Here is a 27,080-nt window from a genome sequence, read left to right as displayed (position 1 = left end):
GCGGGGGGAAGAATGTACCACGTCAAGGCAGCTCTGGGTGGGGTTAGGAATTGCAGGGAGTTTCATCAGCTGCAGGCTTCCCTTCCTTGGGTAGTGGGGGAGAGAGCCTTTCAGGCAGCAGATGATGCAAACTGCAGCTCTGTATCTATGTGCTATTTTCTGAACTGCATCATCCTAAATGCAGCTGTTGAGCTGCTCTTTCCTTCCAGCAGAGAGCCTGTGCTGGGATGCTGCTACATTACTGTCAGTGGAGTCTAATACTTGACAACGTAGTCATGAGATTTCAAGAACAACAAGAAACTCATTCTGGTGTGTGCAGCTTTGGTAATCAGTAGAGGAAGGAATTATGAAGTCACTCCCACTAATGACAGTCCTAACATTGCAAAGTGACAAATTTCCCAAAGTCCTCACGTGAAGAGAAACAGCAACCAGTCTGGCAGGATTGTCTCATCTGTGACAGTGGCACATCTCATTTCCTAAGTGTCTGGCAGGACTGGACTCTGCAGATGCCACTATCTGACACAAAAACAAGTCTAGAAGAGGCAAATCCTTTCGGTCACAAGTCATCTCCATAGGGAAACTTTTCTGCCTCTACTTGTCCCAAGGGAATAGTTCTCATGGAGACAAGGCAGTCATGAACCTCTTGATAAGGTCAAAGCTGTTTTAGAAACAAATCACCGGTTAGATGTGTGCCCTAGAAAGCATCTCTTTAATTAGGCTGTGGGGGAATTTGTGACTGTGAGGAGGCTCTTGCCACAGCCTGTTCCGCCCACAGCAGCTCAAAGTGCTGTGCTCAGGGTGACGTGGCTGCCTGTCACCTCAGGCTGCACACCCAGGCTTACTCAGATAAGCCGGGAGCGCAAGATTGTAAACAGCAGCGCGTGCATTCTTTCCACACCACGGCGCGGTATTTATAGGGCTGAACGCAGGAAGCTTAGGAATTATTTCAAATGGAATTATTTCAAAACGGGTGAAGGGTAGCCAGCTCCGACTGTGACCCAGCTCCAAGGGCAGCAGGGTAAGAGCCTTGCTCCACCCTCACTCATTGTACAACTCAGCCAGCAAGCTCAATAAAACATCTTTATTCTGTACATTTATATAGATGCTTGGAGAACAGGGACAATCCCCAGCATTAGAAAAATTCAAGACAACAAAACAGCAATTATGAAGAGCATGGCACCAAGAACAGTCATGCCACAGATGGCAGGGATGAGGTGAGACCAGCCATCAGCTGTTTCAGAAAAGGTTACAGCACCCCCCTTTGGGGCAGAAAACACCAGTGCAAAAGAGTGCAAAGAGCTGGAGTCCCCCACCCCCAGCCAGCTCTCTTTGTGAGCCACTAGCACCAAAGGGAACAGCCAGCTGGCAGCTGGGGCTTGTCCTTCTTGCAGGTATTGGTAAAAAGACTGTCATTGGAATACCCAGCCCACTGCCAGAATGGGGAAAAAAGGGATCCTGCTTGAGCACTGACCCTGAGCCAGCATCTCCTTTCTCTCTGCTGGGGATGCAGCAGTTTTCAGCTGGATCAGTGCTCCCTCCAAGGGACAGGTCATTCCTGCAGCTACTAAGCTGCCTTCCCTTCATTTATGCCACCGCTTGACAGGCTTCCCCTCACCTCAGCACGCTCTTGGCAGGGTGCAGCCCCCACCTTCCTGCCCCGTGATGGCCTCACCCAGCAGAGGCCCACGGCCCCGCACAGCAGCGCCTGTGCCAGCAGCCCAGCAGCAGAACCTGCTCTCAGGATGGCACAAGGGCCACTTGGGTGTCCAAGTGCTATCACCAGCCCTCATCCTTCTCTTCAGTCAGGGCTAGCAGGCCATCACACCAACCAGCAGGGCTTGCTGAAGGCCTTTTGCTCACAGCAGACACATTTGGTCTAACAGTCAACAATAAAACCAAAAGCCTATTTACAGCTTTACAGGCCCTGCTGCACGCTCCAGGCTACACAGCAGAGCTGCAAGACAGTGGGAGACCTGTGCTCCACTCTACATACAGAGTCCTTGATGGCAACATCAGCTTCCCTCTGACAACAAACACCAGTGGCAATGGAAAGAAAGGAATTCTTGCTCCAAGAGAAATAAAAATCATGCCACTGTCAAAACAGAAGTTACCTGGTTTTGTGTAGGTAATGCAGCCTGTCCTCCTCACGCATTAAGGCAAACGTGTGAGGAACAAGGTGGGCTGGGAACAACCACACCAGGGAGCCCACTGCAAACCACTGCTACCAATGTGCAGATGGCACCTTCAGGTGAACGTCCATGGAAACAACCTGCTCTCACCAGCAGGTTGAACCTGGCCTGGGCCCTGCTCTGCTCCACAGAATGGCCTCCTGTCCAGCTGCTGCAAGGAACAGATGCAAGTACAAACTTTGTCTTCATGATGTTGTGTCAGGAGGCTGTGCCACTCAGAGAAGCCACAGCTTCCTGGAAGTCATAAAGAGGGATGCTGAAGAAATGTGTACATGTGAGTGGGGAACAGGACAACTGTCCAACAGTAAGACACTCAGATTGGAGTAACACAAAACCGATGCACAAATGGACACACAGCAGATTAAAGCCAACCAAGATTCAAACGGTTAAAAAGTGTCCTGAACACATTCCGAGAGGTTCAGCCAAGCCCCTGATGTGGGTAGCATGTCCTGTTCCATCCCCTGCCCAGAAGGATGTACTGAAGGATGATTTGAGAGAACACTGTTATCAACTCAGTGCTCAGACATCAAAAATGGGACCAGACCTTGTGTCAGAGATGGAAAAACATCCCTTCACTGCTTGTCTTCAAGGTCGCTGTGCCTCCCAACCAGCAATTTTCAAACAGTAAACAAAGCCAATACTTGCTTGCCCAGGTCTGCAGGTACCTCTGATCTATTCTGAAGGAATCTATTCCAAATGAAAGCTGCAGGCGATGTGGAGAACATGCTTAACTTGTCCCACGTACGGCACTGAATGCAAGAAACTCTCTCATGCTCCATCTCACAGTGCAGAGGAGGGACATCCACACTAGAACGGGACAGCAGCAGCTCCAGGCATTGCTTAGAAAGCCACAGGAGCTTCCAGCCTTCTCCCCAGGTGCTGGTGAGTGGAGATTTCTCTGACCTACTGGTAGTCAGAAGCTCAGCTGTCCAGGCCCCAGGGACTCCTCCAGGCCGTTTTCTTTGGTGGTGATGGCTTGGAGGTCAGTGACATGCCCAATGCCTTTGGTGACTCCTTCACGGAAAAGTAACTTGGCTCCAATCTTCAAGTATTCAGGATGCTTGATGAACCTGAAACAGACAACTGCCTTCTCTCCTGTCCGCAGCTTGTCCTGAAAAGAAAAATAGGAGAGCTTAGACCCATCTCCCAAGCTGATGCATGCAGGAAGAGGTACATGTGGATGGTAAGATGAGGCAAATGAACAGCCTTCTTCAGACTGCAAGGCTTGAGCCCTTCCCATTACTGTATACATAAGAAGAGAGAGGAAGACACAAGCTCTGAAGAATAGAGTTTACTTCTCTTCTTTAACATGTTTGGAGGAAGAGCAACTAAATGGGCAGGATAAAAGGATAGAGTCTGCTCCTAGGAAGAGACACAGCTACTCAAAATACCAGCAGCCCCCAACTTTACTAGAGGGTGTGGTGGAATCTTAACAAACCCAACAAACCCCACAGGGAGGTCTATCTTCCTCCCCTTTCTTCCCATGGCCTACCTTTCCATGGATCTTCTCTACAATAGCTGTCTGTCGCACATTCCCCACGTGCACCGTCACCTGAAACCCCTTCCGGAAAGTTGTGGCATGGAATAACAACACAATCTCGGCTTCAAACACTGAGCAGATGGTGGGGTTCATTTCTGGGCTCACCATTACCATGCCCTGCAGAAAAATGCAAAGCTCAGACCAGTTAGGACCAGTCCCCTTGCTTCTGAAAAGCCCCAAAACAACAAATACATCTCCACTCTGTGACTTGGGCTTACATCCAATTCTCAGCCTTGTACTCATTGTAATTTGTAACCTGGCCATTTCCTCCCCTTCCAGCAAGTTTCCTGCAAACATTTCTACTTCATTCCCACCCTACCAATGGGGGATGCCTAGGGAAGCCTCCAGCCCTGCTCACTGAACCAGTGAATGACCTGCAACAGCAGAACTAACCTTGCGCAGCAGGGAACGGTCGAAGGGTCCGAGTGCCAGGGTGGCTGCCTGCCCAGCCCGCAGCACGCGGCAGGCAGAGCGGTTCCGTTGGATACTGCACACTTTCAGCCGAAGGAACTTCCCATCGTCAGTGGGACCAACCACCAAGTTCTCCCCTTCTCGGCAGATCCCGCTGCCCAGGGTAGAAGAGCACAGAAAGGACACAGTTAATCAGGAGACAAAGACATTTCACCCTCCAAGATTAACCTGACCAAATTCCCCAGGGCCAAGGTTTTGGACTCTTGCCCTAGACCAAATAACAGGGAGACAAAGCTGCTGAGAATCAGGATTTCTTACAGCAGGAGTGAAAGCCACACTAGCACTCTTAAGAATCCCAGGTACAGACAGGGGCCATTGCACCTCCAGTGCTCTGCCACACTGCTTTGTTTCTGGTGGAAAGACCTCAGATGACTCCTCACCCCACCACACTCCTTCAGTGTGGGTGTGCTGATGGCCAAACTGCTCTGACTGCCCCTGAACACGGAGGGACAGCTGCCTTTTCATGAGGTAGCATGCAGTTAACCCCTGCTGGAATCAGAGAATCTACCTTTAACATTTCCCCCCCCAACCTGAGGAAGGAAGAAAACAACTCCTTGGGATCATGCCTAACCTCTGCCAACTCTAGATTCCAGCATGCCTTCTTTCAGCATGCTTCAGGACACATTCCTAATCCAGCAACTTTAAAGCAGACTGTCTGCTTGCCACCACATGACCAATGGTCTGCTCATGTCACTTCCCAACACCCTGTAGGGCTCTACTCTCACTTGGCTCAGTCATCTGGCAGCAGTCAGGACTGAGCCTCACACAGCTTCCATTTCTGCAGCAACCATTCACATCCATACATATCTGTCTAGGCTCACTTACCTCGACAGAGTTCCTCCCACAACAGTCCCCACCTCTGGCACCGTATAAATTTCATCAACCTGCAGCAAGGCAACAAGAATAAGCTGCTCAGACAGCTGTGAAACAGCACTCCAGAATGAGGACAAAGAGCCTGCCCCTTGTGTGGAAGTAGGTGATCTCTCTGCTAGTCATCAGATACTGTCTCAGAGCTTCACCAGCTCCCACTACCTTCCCATTAGAAGAACAAAGCTCTTCCTTTTAAATAGAAACCAGAGAAATTATCCTATCCCTGAGACAGACATCTCATGGTTAGGGACGATTAAGCCTATCAGGCTTTTATCAAGGACCAAGTCCTTTTTTTAATGTCTCTCAATAGTCCAGGAGTTCACCACATCTCTACCTGTGGTGTCTAAATTCCCCAAATGTCTCTTCCATGGCACAGCAATGAATCCAGTATCAGAGCTGGAAACAAACTACCCTTACCCACCTGAAATTCTGTAAGTTGCTGCATTAATTCTTCCTGCTCTTTACTGTTGGTCAGTGGAGGGAGGATGTTGAGGAAGACTTTCAAGAGATCCAGATTCTCCCCAGAAACACTGGACAGTGTGAAGATTGGGGTGATGCTGTCAGACACAAGTAGACAGAAATAAGCAGAAGGCCACAGCACAGTTCCAGAAGGTTTCTGGAATTCTGAATCTACTGAGACCCGCAGGAAGATGGATACTGTACCAGGAAGTGGCTAAAGCAGGAAGGCTAGATACAACTCCACAGTAACCCCTGCCTCAATGTTAGGTTGAGGCACCAATCCCTTGTCAACACACACTTTTCTTATGAAGAAGTAACTCTAATGCAGCCTTTGCTCCCAGAGCCCAGAAAAAAGTTTGGGAGGGAAAAATGCCTTATTGGAGAATGCAAAGGTACGAAACCTGACAAGGAGCAGAGATGTTCAAGATGTACTCAGCTCCCCTGTGTTCACCCTTCCCCAGCTCCACATGGCAGCCCAGTCTGGATTGGCTGCTCCCAGCAGAAGAAAGGAATGGTCCCTTACTTGGGAGATTGTGCAAACTGTTGTGCTGCTGTAACTGCATCGTCATCTGAATTCACAAGCAGGGGGAGTTTGTTGCAGCCTGGTTGCTTCAGGATTCGCTCCAGCTGCTTCACTGTCCGTTCCACGGTGGCTTTTGAACACAAGTCGACTTTGCTGATGACAATGAAGAAGGGGACCTTGAGGGCCATGGCCAAGCCCAAGTGCTCTCGTGTTGTGCCCGCTGCAGGAGACAAGTGAGAGTGTAGGTGCAGCAGCAGTCACCACTGTAGCTTGTTTATGCCGATAGCTGTGTCTCCTGGCTATCCCATGGGCCCACTCTAGAGATTTCACTGTAACTGCTTAGTTCATCATGTATTGAAAAAGCACAGTTATTCTGTTAAACAAAACTAAACATCAGTCCAGAAAAATAAAAATTACCAAGAAATTCTGTGACTGATCTGTCTGCCTCAGAAAGATGCTGTAGTTTTCATTCTTTGACCAAAGTTTGCCAGAGAACAGTCACAAAAATGTCAGAGATAGATGCGGGAGAACTTGAGATGCCTTTTTACAAGACTTTGGGATCCAGCACCCCTAAGAATATGTCAAAGTTGTTTTCTTTTCTGAGAAACACTGCCCCAAATCCCAAACAAAGCTTCTCAGTCCAGGGTACAGTTTAATGTGGTCTACAGCTGGTAAGAGGACCCCAGATCTACTCCCCTCCCAGGCACTCACAGACACTGGCTTACAAGATATCAGTAGAAGCTTACAAATTAATAAACCTTTCTGAAAGCCATTCACAGCTGACAAGGACCCATTCCCCTCATTCTCCATTCCTCTTCACATGTTGCACTCAATCCATGCAGGCAGGGCAACACTCACCAATGCCAGTGTTGGCACTAACCACCAGCATGGCAAAGTCTGGGCAGTAGCTGGTGAGGCCAAAGATGGTTGTTTTCAGATACTTGTGGTGGCCAGCCAGGTCAATGAAAGTGATCATTTTGGAAGAGCTCTCACAGATCTCTTCTGCTGTCCGGGAGTCACTGTAATTTACCACCTAAGGGATAAGGAGCTTGTGAGAGAGGCAGCCCCAGCAGGCAAGTAAAGAAAACCCTTATCTATCCACTTTGATGTCAGAATTACTAAGTAGAGATCATCCACCATGGGTGCAAGAAACAGTGTCTGCTGCAAACGAACAACCAACACTCAGGTTCAGCTTAAGGGACAGAGAACTATGCCATCTCTCTTCCCTCCTGTCCCACTCACAGTTCTAACAGGAGGGTAATCCTAGTCTCCTCCAGCTTTCTGATTTCAGCAACCCACTTTCTCTTACCTCTCCTTTGCTGTTGAAGCCGAGGATCTCAAAGCTGATGCTTGATGTTCTTCCTGACTGGATTTCATGGAGATGCCGGAAGAGGTTGAGGCGTGCTCTGCCCCGCCCATTGTCCAGCTCTCCTTGTGTTAGGACACCCAACAGTGTTGACTTCCCTGAGTCCACATTCCCTAGGACAGCTACTCGAAGGTCTAGGAACTACAGGAAAAAGAACAAAGAAATCATTAAACTTAACCACTGCTGTGCTGAGTGCACAGGCACTACTGGGCAGTGGAGATGCAGCTCAGAGAGCTTTCCTACATCAGGGACAATGTGTAGTTTAATTTTGCTCAGATTCTGCTCCAGCAAATCACTGCCCAGCAGTCGTGATACACTTTCTAGAGTTGAGATGTGACATATCAGGCTTTGATATCACAAAAAAGGCTATTTGTTGCAGCAGACCTCTAAATCCTTTCTTGTTTGCACATGGGTCTGCATCAGAACCACTGCCATAGAAGCGAAATAATTTTTCACCTCTGATCCAGGCAATCTCCCGCACTGACATCTGCCTCAATCACAGTCTTGGAGATAAGAAGTGTTATCATCAAGCCTCCCTCTGGCAGCCCTTTAAAGCATCTGCTATGGGCCAACCTACGACAAAATGCCTCTAGGGCTTGGGCTCCCATCCCAAAAGGAAGCTGCTCGTACTAAGCCTCTAGGTCTCCAGCAGGAGAAGACAGCCAAACCACAGGTCCCTACCTGCTGGTTGTCAGGCACCTTTCGGACAAGCACCTCCGTTATCTTCCTTGGAACATCGCTGTCGTAATCGACCTCCCTCTCCCGCAGCACCGTAATGTCAGCCCCAACCCTGCCACAAAGACAGAAGGAAGGAGTGAGACACATTTGTACTTGACAGTTCTTGCACCTCTACAATAACAGCTGACAAAGCGAATGGGATGAAGACTGGGGATTAGCAGGGAAGGAGCCTCAAGCTTCCAGACAAAAGCCCTATAACTTTTCTCATGTTTCCAGAGCCTCAGGACTGAAGGAATGTCAGTCATACAGGGGCTTTGTAGGATGGAGCCACCAGCTGCTCAGGGGACTCCAGGGAGTCATGCTCTGGGCCCTGCAGACAAAAGGGAGCACGTACTTCTCTGCCATGCGGCGCAGCGTCTTGAGCGAGGCTCGCATCTCCTCCTCCGAGAGGCCCACCAGCAGCCCATTGTCCTCCACGCCGATCTGATAGACGGCCTCACCTCGGCCCTCCTGTAGTCGCCACTTCATCTGTGTCACCAGGTGCTCAAAGCGATACTGCGAGGGGTTCACCAGCTTTAGCTGTTTAACAGAGGGGTAGTTCTAGTCACAGGCTGGATGCAGAGGCAATCCCATTGCCCAATTCTGTGAAGCAATGCTCCCAACCCTGACCCACCTCTAGAAAGCACAGCCTGTATTACTGTCTGAACAGAAGCTATGGGACAGGTGAGAAGGGGTTTCACAAAGGTACAAATATATGGTAGAAGAACTTTCCTGCATCCTGACAAAGGGATCTGTACCCTGCCTGCTGCAGGGTTAAATACAGCACTCTGGGACCAATCTGTGATCCAGGAGCCAATAAGTGCAAATGGCGGAGCAGCCACAAGAAAGTGGCAAATCATTTTCAGGGATATCTGCATCTCTCAAAAAAAAAATACAGTAGGCATCACATGCTAGAAGAGATTCCTAAAAATCAGTACTGAGATCAAGCTTTACCAGCTCAGTAGACTGGTTAAATCTTGGCACAGAGACACAAAAGATGAATGGTAGCTCCTTAGTGCAGTGTCCACTCTTCTGTCCTTTCCTTGGCCGTGTTACTCATAGGCTGTCTTTGTCTATGTGTTTTGAAGTTATTCACTGCAAAATAACCCTCTGGCAGGAAGACCTCCTTCTGCAACCTCAAAAGACTCACCTTGTACTCGATGTTCCCATCTTCTGCCTGGTCAGAGAATGAAACAAGACAGAAGAGTTAGATGCTGTGCCCACAGGGACATCTACAGGCACCAGCTGCCCATATATTCTGAAGCTGGTGCTGAAGATTTCAAAGAGAGGGGAAGTGGCAGAAAGAGACTGTGTTAGGTCATAGCCTTCTGCCATTCTTTCCTGCACTCAACTAGAACTTTCCTTATGGTTTGTTTGTGCTGTTTGTATCCCACATCATGAACACCAAAGGACAAAACTAGAGTGGGGTAGAAGGGTAATACTGTCTGGGGGGGAATTTTTTTCTGAACAGTAAAGAATAGGGCCAGCCTAGCAGTCACACAGAGAGAGAGTTCCAGTTTCAAAAAGGTACAGGCCAGCATATGATTTAAAGTCTCCCCCCTCACCCATCTGTGACCCACAAAATGCCACCCACAGCATCCCACTCCCACCCTATCCAGCAGCTTCCATCCATCCAATGTGCACAGAAACAGGGGCCTGAGAACTAAAGCTTCCACTTCCTCTCCTGCTCAATGATACTCTCCCTCACTCAATTAGTTTTTCATTGACTCCTTTCTACATCCTTATGTATCTTTTCTCTACAGGGAAGGACTACAGACATAAAGAAGCAAGGTAATGACTCATTTGCCAGCTAGTCACTGGCCAAAGTTCTGGAGAGCCAGACCTGATTGGGACTGTCTGTACACTAGATGCTCAGAAGTACTTTCTCAGGGAAGGCCAGATGGGGTTGTAACAGAAAGGTCCAGATACTCATTAAGCTCAATTCAACCAGAACAGGCTCCAGCTTACCAAAGAGAATATCTAATTTTACAATTAGATATACAATATTTAAGTAAATTTTTCCCAATTATTCTGTATAAGGACCACTAAGAAAGGGCTGGAGCCTGCAGGAAGGCACATACTCTGTCAGACTAAATGGGGCTGGCAACAGTAGGCACTTCCTTTTCCTCTGGACACCTATTTGCATGTCAGGAGAGGCAACAGCCCTCTCCTTGCCTTCCAGCTCAGCTCTTAACCACAGCGGTGCTTACAGTGGCAAAAGGCCAACAGAAGTTCTCAACTGTCAGCTCAGTTCTCTGGCAGCAGAGCTGTGCCGTGAGGAAAAGGTACTTGTAGCAGGTTTTCCTCTCTTGCTATCTACAAGTTTTCCAGTTCTAAGCAAAACCCATTCACCTACTGCACTGTCGTCTAAATAAGGGAGTGGGTCTTCTCCAAGGCACTTGACACTAGAAAAGCAACAAGTCTAGACTTGCTGGGGCACACACTGCACAGGGTAGCCAGAAACAGGAAACTGAGTTGAAACCACAGGGGACTCTCCAGCCTCCAGCTGAAAGGAACAAGAACTAAACTGCGGCTGCAGGGCACGGTCCTGCCCGTGGAGAAGATCTAACAGTAGCAAAGCGCTGTTTTCACATCTTCCCAAGAGTCCCAGGCCTGCCTTGTGGAGGAACTGCTCCCTCCCAGCACACTATATATTTTACAGAAAGTTCACTGACAGGAGCCGAGGAATTGAGTCTGAGCCAACGTAATTCCCCCCACAGTGACAGTTCTATGAGAGCGGTGACAACTGCCCCAGCTGAGCACACACGCACGGTACTACCAATGCCACTTCTTCCTGCTGCAAGAGACAAGTGCCCTACCCCCTGCCCATACCATCTGCAGCCCTGTGTGAGGAAACAGCTGTCAAATTAGCTGGGAAGGGAGTCACCGGAACCCGGAAAGGGGCTCAGACCCACCAGATCGTCTCTCGGGGAGAGAGAGAGATGCAAACGGGATGTTTGGAACTACGAGGCGAGCAAAGCTTTATTTTCGAAGCTTTTTCGATCGCAGGCGGCAAAGCGCCCGCAGACAGACGCCAAGCAGCGCGATACTAGTCACGGACAGGGTCCGGTGGACCCCGCAGGGAGCTCGCTGGCACCGGGGGCGCGAGCACGGCCCGGAGGAGAGAGCCCGGGGCAGGCGGGCACACGGCTCCCGGGGCCGGGGCTGCAGGACCGCTCCTACGGCTGCTGTCAGCCCGACCCCGGCACGGCCCCGCCCCAGCACCTCCAGCCAGACCCGCCACCCAGCCTGCGGAGTCCGGCCGTGGTACCGACCCGCTCTGGGGGGGCACCGGCCCTCCGGCCCCTCCCGCCCCTCAGCGGCAGCGCCCCCACCCCCGGGCCTGGTCTCGCTCCCTCCACGGCTGACGGGACGCGGCGGCCGCCGGAGCTCACCTCGGGCGGCAGGTACGGGGGGTTGTTGGCCTTCCCTCCGCGGCTCCGCCCGTTCTTCTTCTTCGTCTTCGAGGCACCGCCGCCGCCAGGCGCAGCCCCCCCGCGCCCGCGCAGCGCTGCACCTGCCCCGCCGCCCGCCGGCCGACAGCAGCCCCCGAACAGCTCTGACACCCGGGAGTCCATGGTGGACACCGCGGCCCCGCCGCCCCGCTGCAGCGCCCCCTCCGCTCCCCGCCCGGCCCCGCCGGCCCGGCTCCGGCCCCGGCGTCACCGACCGCCGCGCGGCGCCCCGGGAAAGCGAGTCCCGCCCGCCTACAACGCCGAGAACGCACCGCGCGCCGCCCGCTCGAAACTACACCTCCCGGCGTGCCCCGCGGCGCGACCAGCTCGGTCCCGTACGGGTTCCATCCGCGGGGGCTGATGGGAGTTGGAGTCCAAGGGAGAGGGCGCCGCCTGTCGGCCCCGGCCGACAACGCGCGGGATGCCGCCCTCCCCGGGCCCCGCTGCCGGGACCTGCGGACGCCCGTGGGTTATCCCTTTGGCAGTTCACAGCCCCGGGTTCCCTGGTTATTGACATCGAGCGATCAGCCATTCTGGATTCGGGAAACTGGGGCACTTTCGAAGCTGTTTGGCATTGGAGGTACCTCATGACTACGCAGAGGCAGCAGCCCGACACAGAGCGATCCCAAAGCACACATTAAGATCCAACGAGGGGGCGGCCGGAACAGCAAAAGAACCTCTAGCTGTGCGCCGCATCCCCTCATTAAGTGTATTCCCAATCTCCAGTTCCCATTGCGCCGTCTCTTTCCCCGGCGCACGCCCTGGGGAGAGCGACGCTGGTTCATTGTTCGTGTATAACTGACACCCTCCGTGGCGCTCCGCACAGGTGGCCGCGGTTCCCGTAAAGCAGCCCCCGAGAGGCTCCTCTCGCCGTCCCGCCCTCCACTCGCCGTGTGCTGGAGGCGGCACCCAATGGGGCGGCGGGCACAATGTTTCCAAACACGGCACTCCCTGCACGCTCCCCGCCTCCGCCACCCCGCGGCCCCGCGAAGGCGGCTCCTTCGCAAGGCAGCGGAGCCGCCAGAGCTGCCGGGAGCGGGGCGGAGGAGAGCGGAGCCGTTTCCTGCGGATAGCCCTGCAAGAAGCGGAGCCCCAGCTCCCGGCACGGCCTCAGCCGGGCGGCCCCGGGACGGGATCGGATGGGGGGCGGAGGGGCGGGGCTACACAGAGACCCCGCCCACGCCCACGCCCACCAAGCGCGGTGGCTCCGCCGTCGTCGCCGCCAGAGGGCGCGCGGCGCGGCCCGCGCGCCGCTCCCGTGAGGCTCCGCGGCGGCAGCGGCATTTAAACCCGCGGCGGCCGTTGCGGGGGCGTGTCCCTGGGCCCTCGTTCCCCGGCGCTGGCGGGCCTGGATCGCGGCGGCGGCGGGATGGGGCCCCACGGGGAGAGGTCGGTGCTGGGCAGCCCCGCGGTGGCCGTGGCGTTCCCGGGAGCTGTGTGCCGGGGCAGCGGCTACCGCTTCGCCTGCGAGCTCCTGAAGCACGTCCTGCACCAGCGGAACCAGCTCCCGCTGCCCTACGAGCAGCTCGCCTTCTTCTGCCGGCGGGCGGCCCAGGTGAGGGGCGTGGGCCGCGGGGTCATCCCCGGGCCGGGGGATTAGGGGGGCCGTGGCATTTGGGTTTTGCTTGCGAGCTCCTGTTCTCGCTCGGGGACTCGTACAGTAACGTGTCGGCGCTTTTAAAGTAAAGCGCTTGTTGTGGCTGCATCCATAAATCCTACCTCTTCTTTTCAAAACGAGGCAAAGGCAGCGTTATATTCAGGCTGCTGAAGGTGCCGACAAATTGCTCTTAATTGATTGTTTCCTATTTTCTGCTCAAAGCGAGTCACTGCTTTGTTTGTTACCTCTAAGCAAAAAAACAAACAAAAAAAGTACTATTAAGTGATTTCAGGGAGATGGCTGATCTTTGAAAGATGGGCTTGGTAGTGCGATTCAGATTCTAGCTGAGTAGCTATGGATTGTGCTTTCGTGTTCCTCTTGTATCTCCTGATGTGGAGAGAAGATGTGCATCTTCCCCATGTAGCTCTCAAAATGAACACAAACTGCTTGTTCCTTGACTCTCTGGGATGGGCCATGCTTTCTGCAGAGTATAATACATGTTCATAACGAAATGTGTTAATATGAATTTTTGTTTTCCAGGATGGCGATGGAATTGGGAAATCACATTCCCTGGGCCTGGCAAGCAGAAAGTGCCAGCAGCTGCTGATGGAGCTGGAGGGATTGTTCCAGCACCTGGAAGTCATGTTTAGTCTGACACTGGTTCCTCGGGTTCTTTTTCTACTTGGAGGCAACGTCATGAACCCCAAGGAGCTCTATGAGCTGAATTTGGAAGGGTTCTGTGAGGGCTCTGCTGAAGAGAGCCTCCAGACTGCGCCCTGTGTTCGCCAGCTCTTTCACCGCCTGTTTGTTGCTGATGTCTTCAGTGAACTTAAGGCTCTCCCTGTCACAGGCACTCTTGTCCTGGTCCAGGGCCACCGTGACTGTGGTGTTGAGTGGTTCCGGCCCAAGCTCAACTACCAAGTGCCGGCCCGAGGGAGGAAGCTGACTGTTAAGTTATCCTGTGATGGAGACCTCGACGTTAGCGCCTCACCTCCACAGCACACGGCACCTGCTTGGGAGGACTATGTCTGGTTCCAAGCACCGGTGACCCTCAAAGGCTTTAGTGAATGAATAGTTTCCATGGAAATTTAATTGGAATATTGATTACTTTTTTTTTTCCTTTAGGCGTTAATTTTAGCAAATGTAACCATGTATTTTTGAACCACGTCTGTCTGAATTTTTTTTTTTTTTCTTCATGGTGTCTACTGCCTTCCTGTATCTTGCTGCGCTCCTCTATTGTCCTTATTTCCTGAGTTGTTGTTGAAGGTAAATCCATTTTAAGGAACAGTTGTACACAGGTTCAGCAATTCTTTAGGGACCTGATCTGTGATCTCATCTGATGGGATGAATTAATGTGTTGGGAGTAAAACTTCCCTGCTGTGTGTTTGCTGAACTGGTAAAGGCTGGATATGTACAATCTCCTCCTGAGTTTTAATGTGGCCATTTTCTGACCCTGCCTTTGCCATGTTACCCATAGGCTCTCTTAGGTGAAGTTACTTCCTGCAAAATAACTCTCTGGCAGGAAAACCTGCAGTCCTTGAAAGGCTCCCTATAGCAGGAAAACCAGCTGGCAAAACTGGAGCGGGACAGAGGTAACATTGTTGCGGAAGAGGGATTTATTTCCAGCTGGTAAAGAATGGGGCAGGATGAAGGCGGTTCCTCTGCAAAGGGCTGGAGCTGCCAGGGCTGCCGTGGAGATGGGCGGAGCTGCGTCCAGGGGCCCCTTGGCAACCCTGCAAGCAACAGCCGCAGCTCCTGACACTGCCTCAGCTGCAACGGTGTGCGCCCCACTTGAGTCATCAAGTGCTTGTCCATCTATTTGGTAAAATTACACTTTCTTATAACTCACCTTCTGTTCCTTAACACTCCAAAGTAAGACTTTTAAGGAACTGAAAAATCTTGTAGCTGGTTCTGACTTGGAGATGGAAAGGGACCGGTACTGTGGAGGCAGGGTAGCAAAAAGCCATTTATTTTTTTTACTAATGTTTGCCTAACAGCCCTCAGAATTGGTTAGATACAAGATTAAAAGTAAGCAGTTTATTTGCTAACCCTCTTCAGAGAAAGTTAGAAGTGCTGCTGCAATAATGGAAGATTACTCTTACTTGAGGAAGAAACTTTGACTTAAATGTTTCTGAAATGCATAGAAATCAGGGGAATGTGATCAAGTTTAGCACTATCTTTACCTGCCAAATTCCTGTTCTTAGTCAGACTGTATTACTTAGAATCAGAACTTGAGCCTGTTCTTCTGGGCTGGTGTCTACTGCAGAACAGGACAGGGAGAGAAGCCCTGAGAGCAGTGTTAGAACTAGATATCTGCTGGAGTTGTCTTCAGTCAGCTGGACTATTATCTGTGCTGTAATGAGCTTTCAGTAGCTTGAAATAACTCCATCCTATTTGAAGAGAAAGGTGAACTTATTGTTGGTGAGGGTACTTGCCATTACTAGTCAAAAATGGGGTGGTAAAAATCCTTTGTGAAGAGGGGGAAGGTTGAAGTAACCCTCTATGCTTGGTGCATATTTTAACTTTGACCTTTTCGAATGGAATGAGAAGTAGTAGGAACTTAATTTGATGTTTTTGAGCTTGGAGAACACTAGAGTGCCCTCTCTGCTGTAATATCCATTAATATCTGTCTACAATGTGCAGTAGCTGCTTCTTAAGCTTGTTCTAGGGGAAAACACTTTGAGTGAAGAAAGCTGCCTATGTGCAGCTGCCCACTTGAATATGAAACCTCAGGTCTCTTGAAAATATAACTTGAATGTAGGAGTGTTTGTGCTCAGGAGATTAGAACCCTTCATGCTTCCACCAAAACTGCTTGTGACACATGTTTAAGAATGCAGGTGCCCAAGTGTTTAAATAAGTCTTTAAACAGAAGCACATTGACCAGTTCCTTTCACCTCTCTTCCTCAGATGAGTGCAATGTTACTGCAATAAACTGTTTACATATTCTGTTATACTTGAACTATGAATGCAGTAATGATATGGTGCTGGGAACAAAGGAACACAAGATGCTTTTTGGATTTTTTTTTTATGAAAACATTTAGAACTTGATTTTAAAAATGCGTACTGTAATTACTATCAAAATAAAATGCTGGTTTCTATATGTGATTATTTTGAGGGATTAAACAAATCCAGTCTTCCATTCTGTGCATATATTTCAACTGCAGGCTCACAGCCGTTCCACTTTTCGGACAAACTGCATGATGTCTTGTGCCAGGAGCTTTGGTTCCTCAAAGGCAGCGAAATGCCCTCCACGTGGCATGTAAGTGTAAGTGATGATGTTCTTGTAGACATCCTTTGCCCAGACACGTGGTATATGTACAATCTCCTGAGGAAAAGCTGCAATGCCTGTGGGAACATATACTCCAACCCTAGAAGACATAAGTTAATTGCATTGTTGAAACAAGTCCTGGGGGAAGTCTATAAAAACCTCTGTCTCTGGGAACACATTCAGCTGGAGAAGTTTCCCCACTTTGTGCAATGCACCTCCTGGTCTGCATTCCACTGAGGAGTTTCATTTCTATTCAGGTATCATTGAGTTTTTGAAGATGATATCAGTAGAGGTGCAAAGTAGAGCCAACTTTGTACACAGGTTGCTCTTGAAATGTTCCCTATCTTTGAGCTTAACTTTTGTAAGCTGCAGTGTTGTGCTACATCACAAGATACAACACCTCTGAGAAATGAGCCAGCTCCTGTTTGCTTTAGAATTTGGCACCAAATGCATAACAAATGACCCTCTGGAGAGGAAAGGGGCTGGTTCAGTCCACCAAGAAAAAGACTCCCCTACTTGTTCAGCTGCTCGGTTACTTGGAGAAGTCTGCTCAGCAACATTTTGTGGTCAGCCTCTCTTAGCATCATCATTATGTACCAGCTGTCACAAGGTGCTGGGTTTCAAGTACTGCTCTCCAAATTGCTACCCCAGGTTTGTGCTTAACCCTTGTAGTTCTTAGCTTATCCTCCAGCAAGTAGTAGCCTTCCTAATTCAGTTTAAATTTCTCTCTTAGATGTACCCATGATCTTCTGTTTTGTTTTCACTGAACAGGGCTACAAATCACATTTGTTTGGTGAATAAGTATATAGACTTGTATTTTGAACACAAGACTGTGCTTGGTGCTTTGATAAGTCTTTTGCATTGTCTTGGCTGCAAGCTACCTTGTGTGCATTAGGTTCAAAAGAAAAGTGACCCTTAACTATATTTATCAAAAGCAAGTAAGAATTTGGACTTCCATTTTTCTTAGAACTAATTAAATGTGCTGTTGTAAGTGATCTAACTGTTGATATAGGCAAATGTTTCAACCTCATTTGCAAATCTGCCTTGCAATTTGCCACATAATTTACCTGTTGTGAATTCTTGTGTCCTTGGAAAAGTTTTCCTTGTAGTATCGCATTGAGGACACAATGGAGGATGTCACCCAATAAATCATCACATTGGTCAAAAGCTCATCAAGAGAGTATTTGCTGTTGGGAGAGAGGAAGAAATTTAAATGGAAGCTGTTCCTCAGTGCTCTATACTGGGCTCATGCTCTGAAGAACTGATGTCCCTCTTAATCTCCACTTATTTTCAAGCAGCAAATTAATTGGCACCTGTGTGTTCAGAGCAAAACTACCTGGTGCTGAAGCAGTAGCGTGCATGCAGTTTGCTGTAAGTTTAAACTAGTGCTTGTCATGTCAGCCTTTCCTCCTTAAATTTCACCTTTGACAGGCCAGTATTTTACCTGTATCCTCATATTAGCTCCCACCAGTCATTCTTTCAATGAAACTTCTCACGGAATAAGGTCATAACCTAACATCTTACCTTTCCAAGCCTCCATCATCTTTATGCAGAAATGATTTGTCTGTCCAGGTAGAGAATTTTTCCATAATGTATGCAGCAAGCCCCACTGGGGAGTCATTCAGTCCACAACCTAATTGAGGAGAAGAGCTGTTGCAGTTGCCTGGCACTGCAATGCTTCAGTGCCAGGCAACTGAACTTTCATGAAGAGTTTGGAGTTTTCTAGAGAATTCAGTAGAGAGTCTGTATTTATCTATCCCTTATAGTGCTTTATTTGTGACAAATTCCCTGCAAAGGAATTCTGGCTATAACTGAGGGCACTACAAATTCATCTGATTCCTATACAAAAGAAGCTGAGAGCTAAGGAAGTTCCATTGGCTTCTTGGTGATGTGTGGCAGAAGGAGCAAATTCAGATGTAAAGAGATGGCAGTCTGAAAATAAATTTCAGGTAAAGTATTTGGGAGCACTGTCCTTAGAATGGGATGTATTCTGATTCTAAAATATATTTATAAAACAGGGCTAACAGGAATGCAACAGATTCAGAATATCATGCATATAATGGATTCTGTGGTTTTGCTTTTTGGGTTTTTTTTTAAGTGTTTGCAAAATTACCTTAATCTTTGATCCAGATGATTTTTGAGAGCACTACCCTTGACTCATGGATTCTCTCATAGGACAGCAGCCAAACTTGAACCCAGTTGAATTGTGACTTTCTTAAACTGCTTTGAACTTTGTTGATATCAGGTTTTATTGGCTGTTTTTATCAACCAGTCACTTATAAACCAAAGCTTGGATAGCCATCAACTTTACATCTAATTATTAACTTTTATTCATAGAGAAGTTAGGGTCTTGTTAAAGGGTATAGGTGTCAGATTTTTGTGATTCTCTCCCTCCCCTGGAACTCGTGGATTTTTTCCTGTGCTTGGATTCTCACATTGACTAGTTTTAATCCTTTTCTTAAGGCAGTTCAATTTCTTAAGAATTGAACTGCCATATTGAACTGAAATATTTCCCAACAAAATATTTTTTGAAATTATATAACTTCCATTAGTGGGTCTATAGCTATTTGATTCTGCCAGAGCTCTGATTCTTGAAACATGATTTCCCTGTGATATTTTCCCCTGTAAATCAAATCTCCTTGTTTAAACAATTCTGTCAGATTCCTGTTCAGAGACTAGACATAGTAATCTTCATTTTTCTCTGGATACCTACACTTTTTTGGCCCATAAAAACACCCAAGCAACCAGAAACACCACCACCACAACTTGCCCCCACCTGGCATATTGTTTATCTCATTTTAATTCTTTGAGTTTGCAATCACTTCAAGTAATAATCTAGGCATTCATTGACATTCCAGTTTGAGCTGCTTCTTCTCCTTTGGTGAATTGCCAGGATGGGGGACTGTTTGTTCTCTGGTCTCTAAATCTGACACCAGCCTGAGACAGCTCTGCTGTCTTTCCTGAAGGAATTCCTGAGGAATTATTTCAATAAAGCAATACCCCAGAATCCTCTCTAGTGGGGACTGATGCAAAGACTTCCTTTAAGCTTTATGAAATGGCCATATCTTTCTTCACAGTCCTTATCCCCTGGCCCCAGGATGTCAACATTCTGGCTTTTCAGGTGTTTGAACTTTGTCTACCTTTTTTCAACTTTCATATTGCACCTCTTTTGCTTGTGGTATTTTTCTTGTTTTCAGCCCCATTTACTTCTCAAAGCTTCAATTTCAGAACCCTGTGTTTACCTTTTGAGAGACTTTATGGAAAGGGGTTAATTCTCAAGGAAAGTGGCATGCTATTGAAAAGTCCTTGAAAAGTTATACTTGAAATCTCCATCTTTTTTTGAGTGGTTTCTTTTGACTTAATTTTATACAGTTCTCATCCCCATGAGCTCATTGCCCACATGACTCTTGTACTCAAGTCACCAGAACTCATTGCTTCTTAAATATGGCTGGCCTTTGTTTTCATGTACCACGAGTGATTAGTGTACCATGTTCACAGGGATATAGAGAAGGTACATTACCTGCAGTGTCTGGTTTGGTGGCTTGGATGTGTAAGTATCCAGTCTCTCGCAGGACATCATATATATTCTTCTGTATGAAAGGGTAGAGACGTCGAGCATCTTCCCTACTGTAGCCTACAAGCCATGGTACATAAGCCCCAAGCATTGTACCAATCACCTTTCCCAAACTGTCTATGGTGATGAAAACAACATTCAGATGAAGCCCTTTCACAGACCTGAAAGTAAGTTAAGGAATAGAGGGTTAAATTAAGCAATTTTCTGTCTCCAAGTTTTCTAGAAAACAAGTCTGACTGCAGCTGTGAGATAAACACTGGACTGAATCAAATACACCAAGCCCTTCAGGTTCATCATGATAAAAAAAAAAAAAATAAATACAAAGCATATGAATGCAATTGAATATGCAGGATGGGGCTGTCCCTGAAGGAAACAGAAGCAGAAGGGGATGAGAAGCAGGCAAACAGAAGGTAGGACTATAGAGCCAGAAGGTAGGGTAGGAATTGGAGGCAGCTCTTCTGCACTGATTTCCTTTGCTACTTACTGTGGCAGCATCTGGGCCATGTTTGTGGTAATGCGAGATCCCCAGTCTCCTCCCTGTAGGTAGTACTCCTTGAAGCCCAGTCTGTTCATCAGCTTATGAAATATCCGAGCAGTTGCTATGGAGTCAAAGTCTGTAGGTAAAGGGAAACACAGGAGACCTGTTGGTCCTAGTCTTCCTCCCCTGGCCAAAGACTGACCTGGCCGAGGCATGTGTGTGTGGAGCTGTGGGAAGGGACAGTGTGCAATGCTGCTCTGCCTCACTCCTTGGAAAGAAAGTGAGCACAAGATGAAAGAAATTCAGTGGAAAGCGAAATCAGACCTGACTTCCAGTTAACACTGTGTTGCAAATCTCCACAGCCAGCCCCAGAGCCTCAGCCACATGGGCCTTAGTGAAGAGCCAGGCATCTGCACTACAAACTGCAGTGCCCAGGGCTGCCTGGGATGGTTGAGGTGTTACTCCAAAAACTGCAATTCCAACAGAGCTTTTTCATTGCTTACCTTTCTGGTGAGGGGCCTCTGAGAAACCATATCCTGGGATGGAGGGGCAGATGACCTCAAACACCACATCACCCTCATTCAGGCCGTGCTTGGCTGGCTCCGTGAGCAGAGGGATGATCTTGTAGAACTCATAGAAGGAGCCAGGCCAGCCATGGACCATCAACAGAGGTCGAACAGCTTGACCATGAGGAACATAAGATGGCTTCACATGGATAAAATGGATATCAATCCCTGCCACACATCCAAGAAAGAAAAATTAAAGCCCTGGGACCACAGTTTCTGCTCTGCATTCTGTAGAAGGAGGGAGGCAAAACTGTAATTAGCATCTGCAGCAGAAGATGCCTGGCTGAAAGGGGATGCCTGGCATAGTATCAGTTGTCTCATCTTTTACATACAGAGAGAGATATTGACCCCAGCCACAGTTATTGGGGTCATTGGAGATTAGCATCCATCTCCTGAGAAACTCGTTTCACTGTATATAAGTAAGAACTGCACTTGAATGAACAGCATAATGTGGGTAAGATACATGCAAAAACATTACAGTAGTTAAAAGAGAAACATGAAAAAGGGAATGATAGAAGTCTAACATAGAGATCACTTATGTAAAGTCTTTCTACCCTAATCTAGAGATCATTTATGTAAAGTCTGGCTAAACTCACCTGGCTAAACTACTGTGTGGTGGGGAGGGATATTCCAGCCTCATTCTGGCTAAATTTGACAGTTTTCAAAGGTGGCTTCAAGGCAATCACTGAAGAGCACCTCATCATTAGTTAGCATGGGTTCAGAGCTACATGAAGCCCATCTTGAAGCAGACCTAATCTTATTGCCACTGTGTAATGATCTTAATCCCTATAAGGTTATTAATAATAGAGCTTCCAGTAGTTACATTTCACTTGCATCACTAAGCTGTTGCATAAGTTATCTCAAATATTGTCACTTTTTACATCTCCCCCTTCTTGCTGTGCATTTCTGAGTGAGACCTGTTCAAGGCAGAGAGGCCCCCTCACCTTCAATGGTGGTGTGGAAGTGGGGGTATTTGTTCAGCACTTCCACTTGCTTGCGCCAGTCAAACTGATTCCTCCAGTAGGCCACCACCTTCCGCAGGTAGCTGGAGTTGAAGCCATAGTGGAAGGCAGCTCCTTCCACGGGGGGTGTGAAGCGGAACCGATCCAGGCGCTGATGCAGATCCTGTGGAAGGAAGCTCTTCCTGCCAGGCTGGCCAGCTGCTAGCAGGTGCCCTGTGCCAGGGCAAGCACAGACAGGGTCTCCTGGCTCTGCTGGCTTTTGTATTGCTCTCTGGGACACCACAAGCCTTCCTGAAGAAGTGCCATACTCTAACTAACTGCTTGAATTGTTTATATGGGGAATACAACTTTCTACAAGTTTCCCATGGGCATCCAGGAGTACTGGGTCCTACTCTTGGCTTGCTGCTAACTCACTTCAGGGTTTTTGGCACTAGGAGCTTGGCAGCACTGCTGGCTGGGAGAATACGAATCTCACCTTGAGCTGCTGGCTGCTGCTTGGTCAGATAATTAGAAACAGGCATGCAGGGATGGAGGAGCTATGACTCAGTCAAGACACCATCCTTCTTCAGCCTTACAGCCCTTTCCTCTGTGGAAGCCCCTCAGTCCTGCCCTACTGGTGCCACTGCTGTCCCAATGCCCTCCTGCCCTGCTCCACTATCCACAGACCCACTGTCTAAGTCTGCTGCTCAAAGTGTGGCCTTTCTGCAGGAGAAGCCCCAGCTTGCACAGAGGGGCTGCTGTCTCATAAAGCCTTTAGGGGACATTGCAAGGGACTGGAGCTCAAATCCCCTTCGTAAAGAATGGTGAGCCAGAGCATCATCTAATGGAATTGGGTAGCTGCCCTGGCACATGGAAGTGCCCTGCTATCACCCCCAAGGCATCACCTCGAGGCAGTGAGGTGGGTGATGGACTGCCTCCCCTTGCAGCTTTCTGCCCTTTCTTACTCCCCAGCCAGCAGTACCTCGATTTCTTTGTCAGATGTTTCAATCTTGAAGGGACGGATACTTGTGTCTTCTTTCCCTTTGGGGGGCCTTTCGCCTGCGCCCCACCACCCATCGCCCACGTCAATAGTCTCGATCTTGCGTCCAGATCTGAGCCAGTAAAGCAGCATCCCTCCAACCCCCAGGGCAGCCACGGGGACCAGGACTGCATTCTTCTGAGAATAGTCAAAAGACCTGGGGAGGCACAAAATTGCTTGTGTTAAACAACAGCAGCGTCAAAGGGGCTTATGCTGAAGCTTGTTTGCACATCCATAGGGAATGAGTAGGGACAAATGCCTCCAAATCCCAAGCAGTAAGCACGGACTGGGCATTTCTGTTGTTTTTGAAGATCACAGGTAAGGTTTGGGGCAGGGTTCTATCTACGAAGGCTTCTTAGGGGTCTCAAGTCCTTGCTGATCAGGACTTGCTGATCACAAGTCTTCCTTGTCCCTTTCCTTGTGAACCAGGATGCCCAGGGGAAGAAAGTTCAATAGGATATGGGCCAAGCTACTTTGAGGCAGGTACTGCAACGAATGAGACAGTAGCAGCTGGACTTGTCCAGGAATAAAAGCTGCATGGCAGAGTGGGCTGAGGAGCAGGAGGAGAGACAAAAGTCTTCAGCTGCTGAGGAGAGCTGCATATGCTGGACATGCTCCTCTTGTCAGTGTTTCATACACAGCTCCCCTACAGATTCAATCATCTCTTAGGGCAATCCTGGCTCTCCCCTGTAGCTCTCATGTTAGGAGTATCTGCTGGTGCCCCTGTTTCTGTTCTGAACAACAAGGTCCCACACTTGAGGTGTGGGAGCCAAGTTGCCAGAGCTGGAGCTGACAGACATGCAGTCCTAAATGTAGTGTACCTTCCCATCCCTCTGACTTGTGTTTCAAGTTCTCCAGCTTCCCTTGGGGATTAGTAGAGGTGTCTGGGGCTCCTGCAGGGGGCTGCAAGGGGGCTGGGAGTGAAGATTTTGTTGCTGTTGTCATCCAGAGTACAGAAGGGATGATGCTGTGCACCGGTCAGGGCAGTAACCAAAAGAGGAGGCCGCAGCACAGAACAGCTATTCCACTCACCTGATCCGGGACATGATGCTCTCCCTACAAAAGGGGAAAAAACAAAGATCCTTACAGTCTGATAGTGTTGTCCTATTCCAACCCTTCTGGATGGTGCAAAGAATGTCCCCTGCCAGCACCACTCATTGCCCAGGGATGTGATCAGCTCTTTAGCCACCTGGCAACATCTGCCATTATTTTTCCTATTCTTTGGATAGGATGGGCAGAGAGGGGCTCACAAAGCACTGCCTCTGCACAGAGTGTTTCTGGGCTGTGCTTTAGCTACTTAATTTGTTGCCATAATATTCCCTCCTTCAGCACAACTTAGATGAAAGGCAGTAAACAACTGCATAGGTATCCTTGCGGTGTTTCATCCTGTGAGCAGCCATGTAACTTGAGCTAAGAAAATTGTTTACTTTGCTGTGTTGCAATAGGTGCACAGCCTCAGCAGGGCAGTTCCGAGCTCCAGGGTTGCTCTGCTCCCAGCCATGTGGTGCTGATCGTGCTGCAGGGCTGGCACCAGCAGAGGCTTGTGGATCCCTCCCTGTCCAGAGTTTAAGGAGCTGCTGTACCTTTGACACTTTTAGCTACTCCTGACTGGATATCAAGCCTTTAGGTCTCCCCTGACTGCTAGGAAAAGAAAGTATTCTCCTCGGTTCCCTTTAAGCCTAGTAGCTTCTAGTACAAAAGCACAACCTAAAATCTAGCAACAATAGAAGCAAGTCTTGTTACTCTGCCTTGTGGGACACACCTACATTAGGAAGTTCTTTGGTACAATAGTACTTTGAGAAAACAAACCAGAACAAATACCAAAAAGGAAAAAGACTTGCTAATCCGTGAAATACTAACTCCACTGGGTGTTTCTTATCACCTAGAATTGTTTCCCTCTGCTGTCTGAAGTGCAGAACCTGGAGCCTGTACTGGATATCTCAGTAACCTCCAAGGCAATTTGCTAACATTTGCTGAGACAACATATTGTGTGATTTTTTCCCCCCTTAAATCACTTCCAGACATAGAAGAACAGGGCTGATAAGAACAAACAGCTTATGCAACAGGTAGGAATAGCCCCCTGCACTTACATCCTGGAGGTCGATGAGCAGAGGTATGAAAACAGCTATCAAGGCAGTAGAACAAACCCTGCACTGCTAACAAAGCAAGCCTGAAACAGGCTTTGTTAGCACTGCTAACAAAGAAGCAGCTCTCTGAGCGACACAAAACAAGGCTCAGTCGATCAACACCTCCTCCGCACTCATGCTCAGGAGAACTCAGCTGCCTGCTCCCACTCTCCCACCACCTGGTGACCCTCCCGGGGCTTCCTCGTAGCCCCAAGCCCAGGGAGCCCAGTTTGGAGTCCCTGCTCCCCGTGCCGAGGAGATCTCACCATGCGTTTGGAAGGATCTCCCGCCACATGTCTGCTCGTCCTGCCTGGCCGCTGCTCCCAGTGAGGACACAATCCCAGTTTCTCCTCTCTGGCTCTCTCTTCCGCAGTGACGTTTTCTCGGGGACAACGCAAACCTCATCGTCCATCAGTGCCACCTATTGCCTGAGCGTGCAGCTGCAAACTGAGCTCGACGGAGGCCGAGTCCTGCGTGCAGCAGGAACAGCCCTGTGCGCCAGTGCAGACCGCATGCCAAATGGACCCAGAGCAACCCTGCAGAGGCTGCCCCGAGCTCCTCGGCTCAGCCTGTGACAGCACCGCTTCCTTACAGCAAAGGCCAGCTGGGTTATACAGCCCGTACAAAGCCCTGCAGCGGGAACCTCAGCCAGCAGCCTGAGGGAAGGGGTTCTTCACTCTCCTCAGCGCTCCTGAGACCGCACCTGGATTGCCACAGCCACTTCTGGCCTTGCTGGTAGAAGACAGCCTGGTGTGAGCCCAGCCTTGGAGGTACAGGGCCACCAAGCTGCTGGCTGGGACATGTGGTGTGCGAGGAAGGAGAAGAAGCATCTTCATCCTGGAGAGGAAAGAGTAAAGGGTGGGATCTTATTTCTGTCCACAGTTAACCACTGAAAAGCTGAGGGAAAATGGACTGAGTCATCATGGAGAAGCAGCAGGTGAAGGACAAAATGCAAGGACCCAAATTGTAACAAGAGAAGTTAAGGTTAGATATGAGAAGAAATTAGTCCTCCACTGAGGTATTCTGATTCTGGGACAGGGGCCCAGAGAGGATGTGGGATTTTCACCCTTGGGGGCATTCCAAATTTGACAGGAACAAGGCACTGAACAATCTGACGTAGCTGAACCTGTTTAGAGCAGGTGTTGGGATGCGCTCACCTCCAGGTGTCCCTTGCAACCTGTATATCACTTGGCTGCATTCCAGGTGCACCCATGATTTTCAGCAGCCAAAACATAAAGGAAAAGTTCAGTTTTTAATTTTTTATGGAAATCAATGCTATGTTTTAATTCAGATACCAAGATTTCATTTTCCTTGTGGTTGATAAAATAGTCCTGGATAAAGGCTTCTCTTTCATAGGAATTTGACAGCTTGGGTAAATGAGAGTTCAAAGCCTAAGGAATATTGGGGGGGTGGGGGGGAAGTGAGCAGAAGAGCAGTATGGAAAAAAGAATGCATACATGAAAGTGGAAGGTGAATCACTACATATTATGCAGTATGCTCAATATTGTGCCTTTTACATTTTCAACAAGAACATGTACTTCAGTAAGGACTGTTCTCCTTGCTTCCTTAAGTGGCAGAGCAGTGGCAGGGAGACTGTCACCAGAGTTTTATTTGCTTACAGTCAAGAAAGACTGATATTCATCCTTCTGTTACTTTGTTCTGCCTCTCAGAAGCCTCTAGTTAAAGATTCTTTTACACTGTGCTGTCTCTGTTATTAAGCTTCCAAATAAAATACATTAGTGGAAGGCTTTATAAACAAAAGAGAGAATTACAAGAGTAGGAGGAACAAAAATGAACCACAGCTTTCTAGCTTTTTTATGTTGACAACTTATGTTCCCAGGCAAGTATATAGTAAAAGAAGCATTTACACTGCATAAAATCCACAATAACCCTGTGGGTTT

The 27,080-nt window shown here is 48.8% G+C and overlaps 3 protein-coding genes across 4 annotated transcripts; 1 reads left to right on the top strand and 2 right to left on the bottom strand.

Annotated features, from left to right (window-relative positions):
• Window positions 1-1,067: 1,067 nt before the first annotated feature.
• On the bottom strand, window positions 1,068-11,713 carry GTPBP2 (GTP binding protein 2). 2 transcript variants are annotated; one of them, XM_053973784.1, is made up of 13 exons: window positions 11,531-11,713; window positions 9,286-9,312; window positions 8,491-8,675; window positions 8,100-8,208; window positions 7,362-7,559; window positions 6,911-7,085; window positions 6,053-6,272; window positions 5,492-5,627; window positions 5,026-5,084; window positions 4,123-4,294; window positions 3,682-3,846; window positions 3,093-3,300; window positions 1,068-2,996 (listed from the first exon to the last, which is right to left on the bottom strand). In XM_053973784.1, the coding sequence occupies exons 1-12, from the start codon at window positions 11,711-11,713 to the stop codon at window positions 3,103-3,105; spliced, it is 1,827 nt and encodes a 608-aa protein (XP_053829759.1). In that variant the 3' UTR covers window positions 1,068-2,996; window positions 3,093-3,102. The 2 variants fall into 2 exon arrangements, with proteins under 2 accessions (XP_053829759.1, XP_053829758.1); XM_053973783.1 differs by having other exon boundaries at window positions 1,068-3,300.
• Window positions 11,714-12,924: 1,211 nt separating this feature from the next.
• MAD2L1BP (MAD2L1 binding protein) lies at window positions 12,925-16,285 on the top strand. Its single transcript, XM_053974535.1, has 2 exons — window positions 12,925-13,145; window positions 13,728-16,285. Exons 1-2 carry the CDS (start codon window positions 12,960-12,962, stop codon window positions 14,256-14,258), a joined length of 717 nt encoding a protein of 238 aa, XP_053830510.1. The 5' UTR covers window positions 12,925-12,959; the 3' UTR covers window positions 14,259-16,285.
• On the bottom strand, window positions 16,229-25,584 carry LOC128805677 (epoxide hydrolase 1-like). Its single transcript, XM_053974528.1, is given in 11 exon segments — window positions 16,229-16,555; window positions 17,523-17,642; window positions 17,980-18,088; window positions 19,976-20,190; window positions 20,514-20,643; window positions 21,011-21,241; window positions 22,018-22,198; window positions 22,997-23,210; window positions 24,086-24,109; window positions 25,446-25,479; window positions 25,482-25,584. Coding segments are annotated over 11 exon segments (1,563 nt in total). The 3' UTR covers window positions 16,229-16,353.
• Between the last annotated feature and the right edge of the window lie 1,496 nt (window positions 25,585-27,080).

Source organism: Vidua macroura, chromosome 3 (assembly GCF_024509145.1).
Source record: "Vidua macroura isolate BioBank_ID:100142 chromosome 3, ASM2450914v1, whole genome shotgun sequence".
Taxonomy (NCBI): domain Eukaryota; kingdom Metazoa; phylum Chordata; class Aves; order Passeriformes; family Viduidae; genus Vidua; species Vidua macroura.
The sequence above is the reverse complement of the archived record's forward strand: the minus strand, read 5'-3'. Positions and strand labels throughout refer to the sequence as shown.

Coding starts and splice junctions, on each gene's coding strand:
- GTPBP2 (XM_053973783.1), bottom strand. CDS start 11,713: ATGGACTCCCGGGTGTCAGAGCTGTTCGGGGGCTGCTGTCGGCCGGCG. Junction 5,085..5,491: donor AGCAACTTACAGAATTTCAG/GTGGGTAAGGGT, acceptor GCCTTGCTGCAG/GTTGATGAAATTTATACGGT. Junction 4,295..5,025: donor GTGGGAGGAACTCTGTCGAG/GTAAGTGAGCCT, acceptor TACCCTGGGCAG/CGGGATCTGCCGAGAAGGGG.
- MAD2L1BP (XM_053974535.1), top strand. CDS start 12,960: ATGGGGCCCCACGGGGAGAGGTCGGTGCTGGGCAGCCCCGCGGTGGCC. Junction 13,146..13,727: donor TCTGCCGGCGGGCGGCCCAG/GTGAGGGGCGTG, acceptor TTTGTTTTCCAG/GATGGCGATGGAATTGGGAA.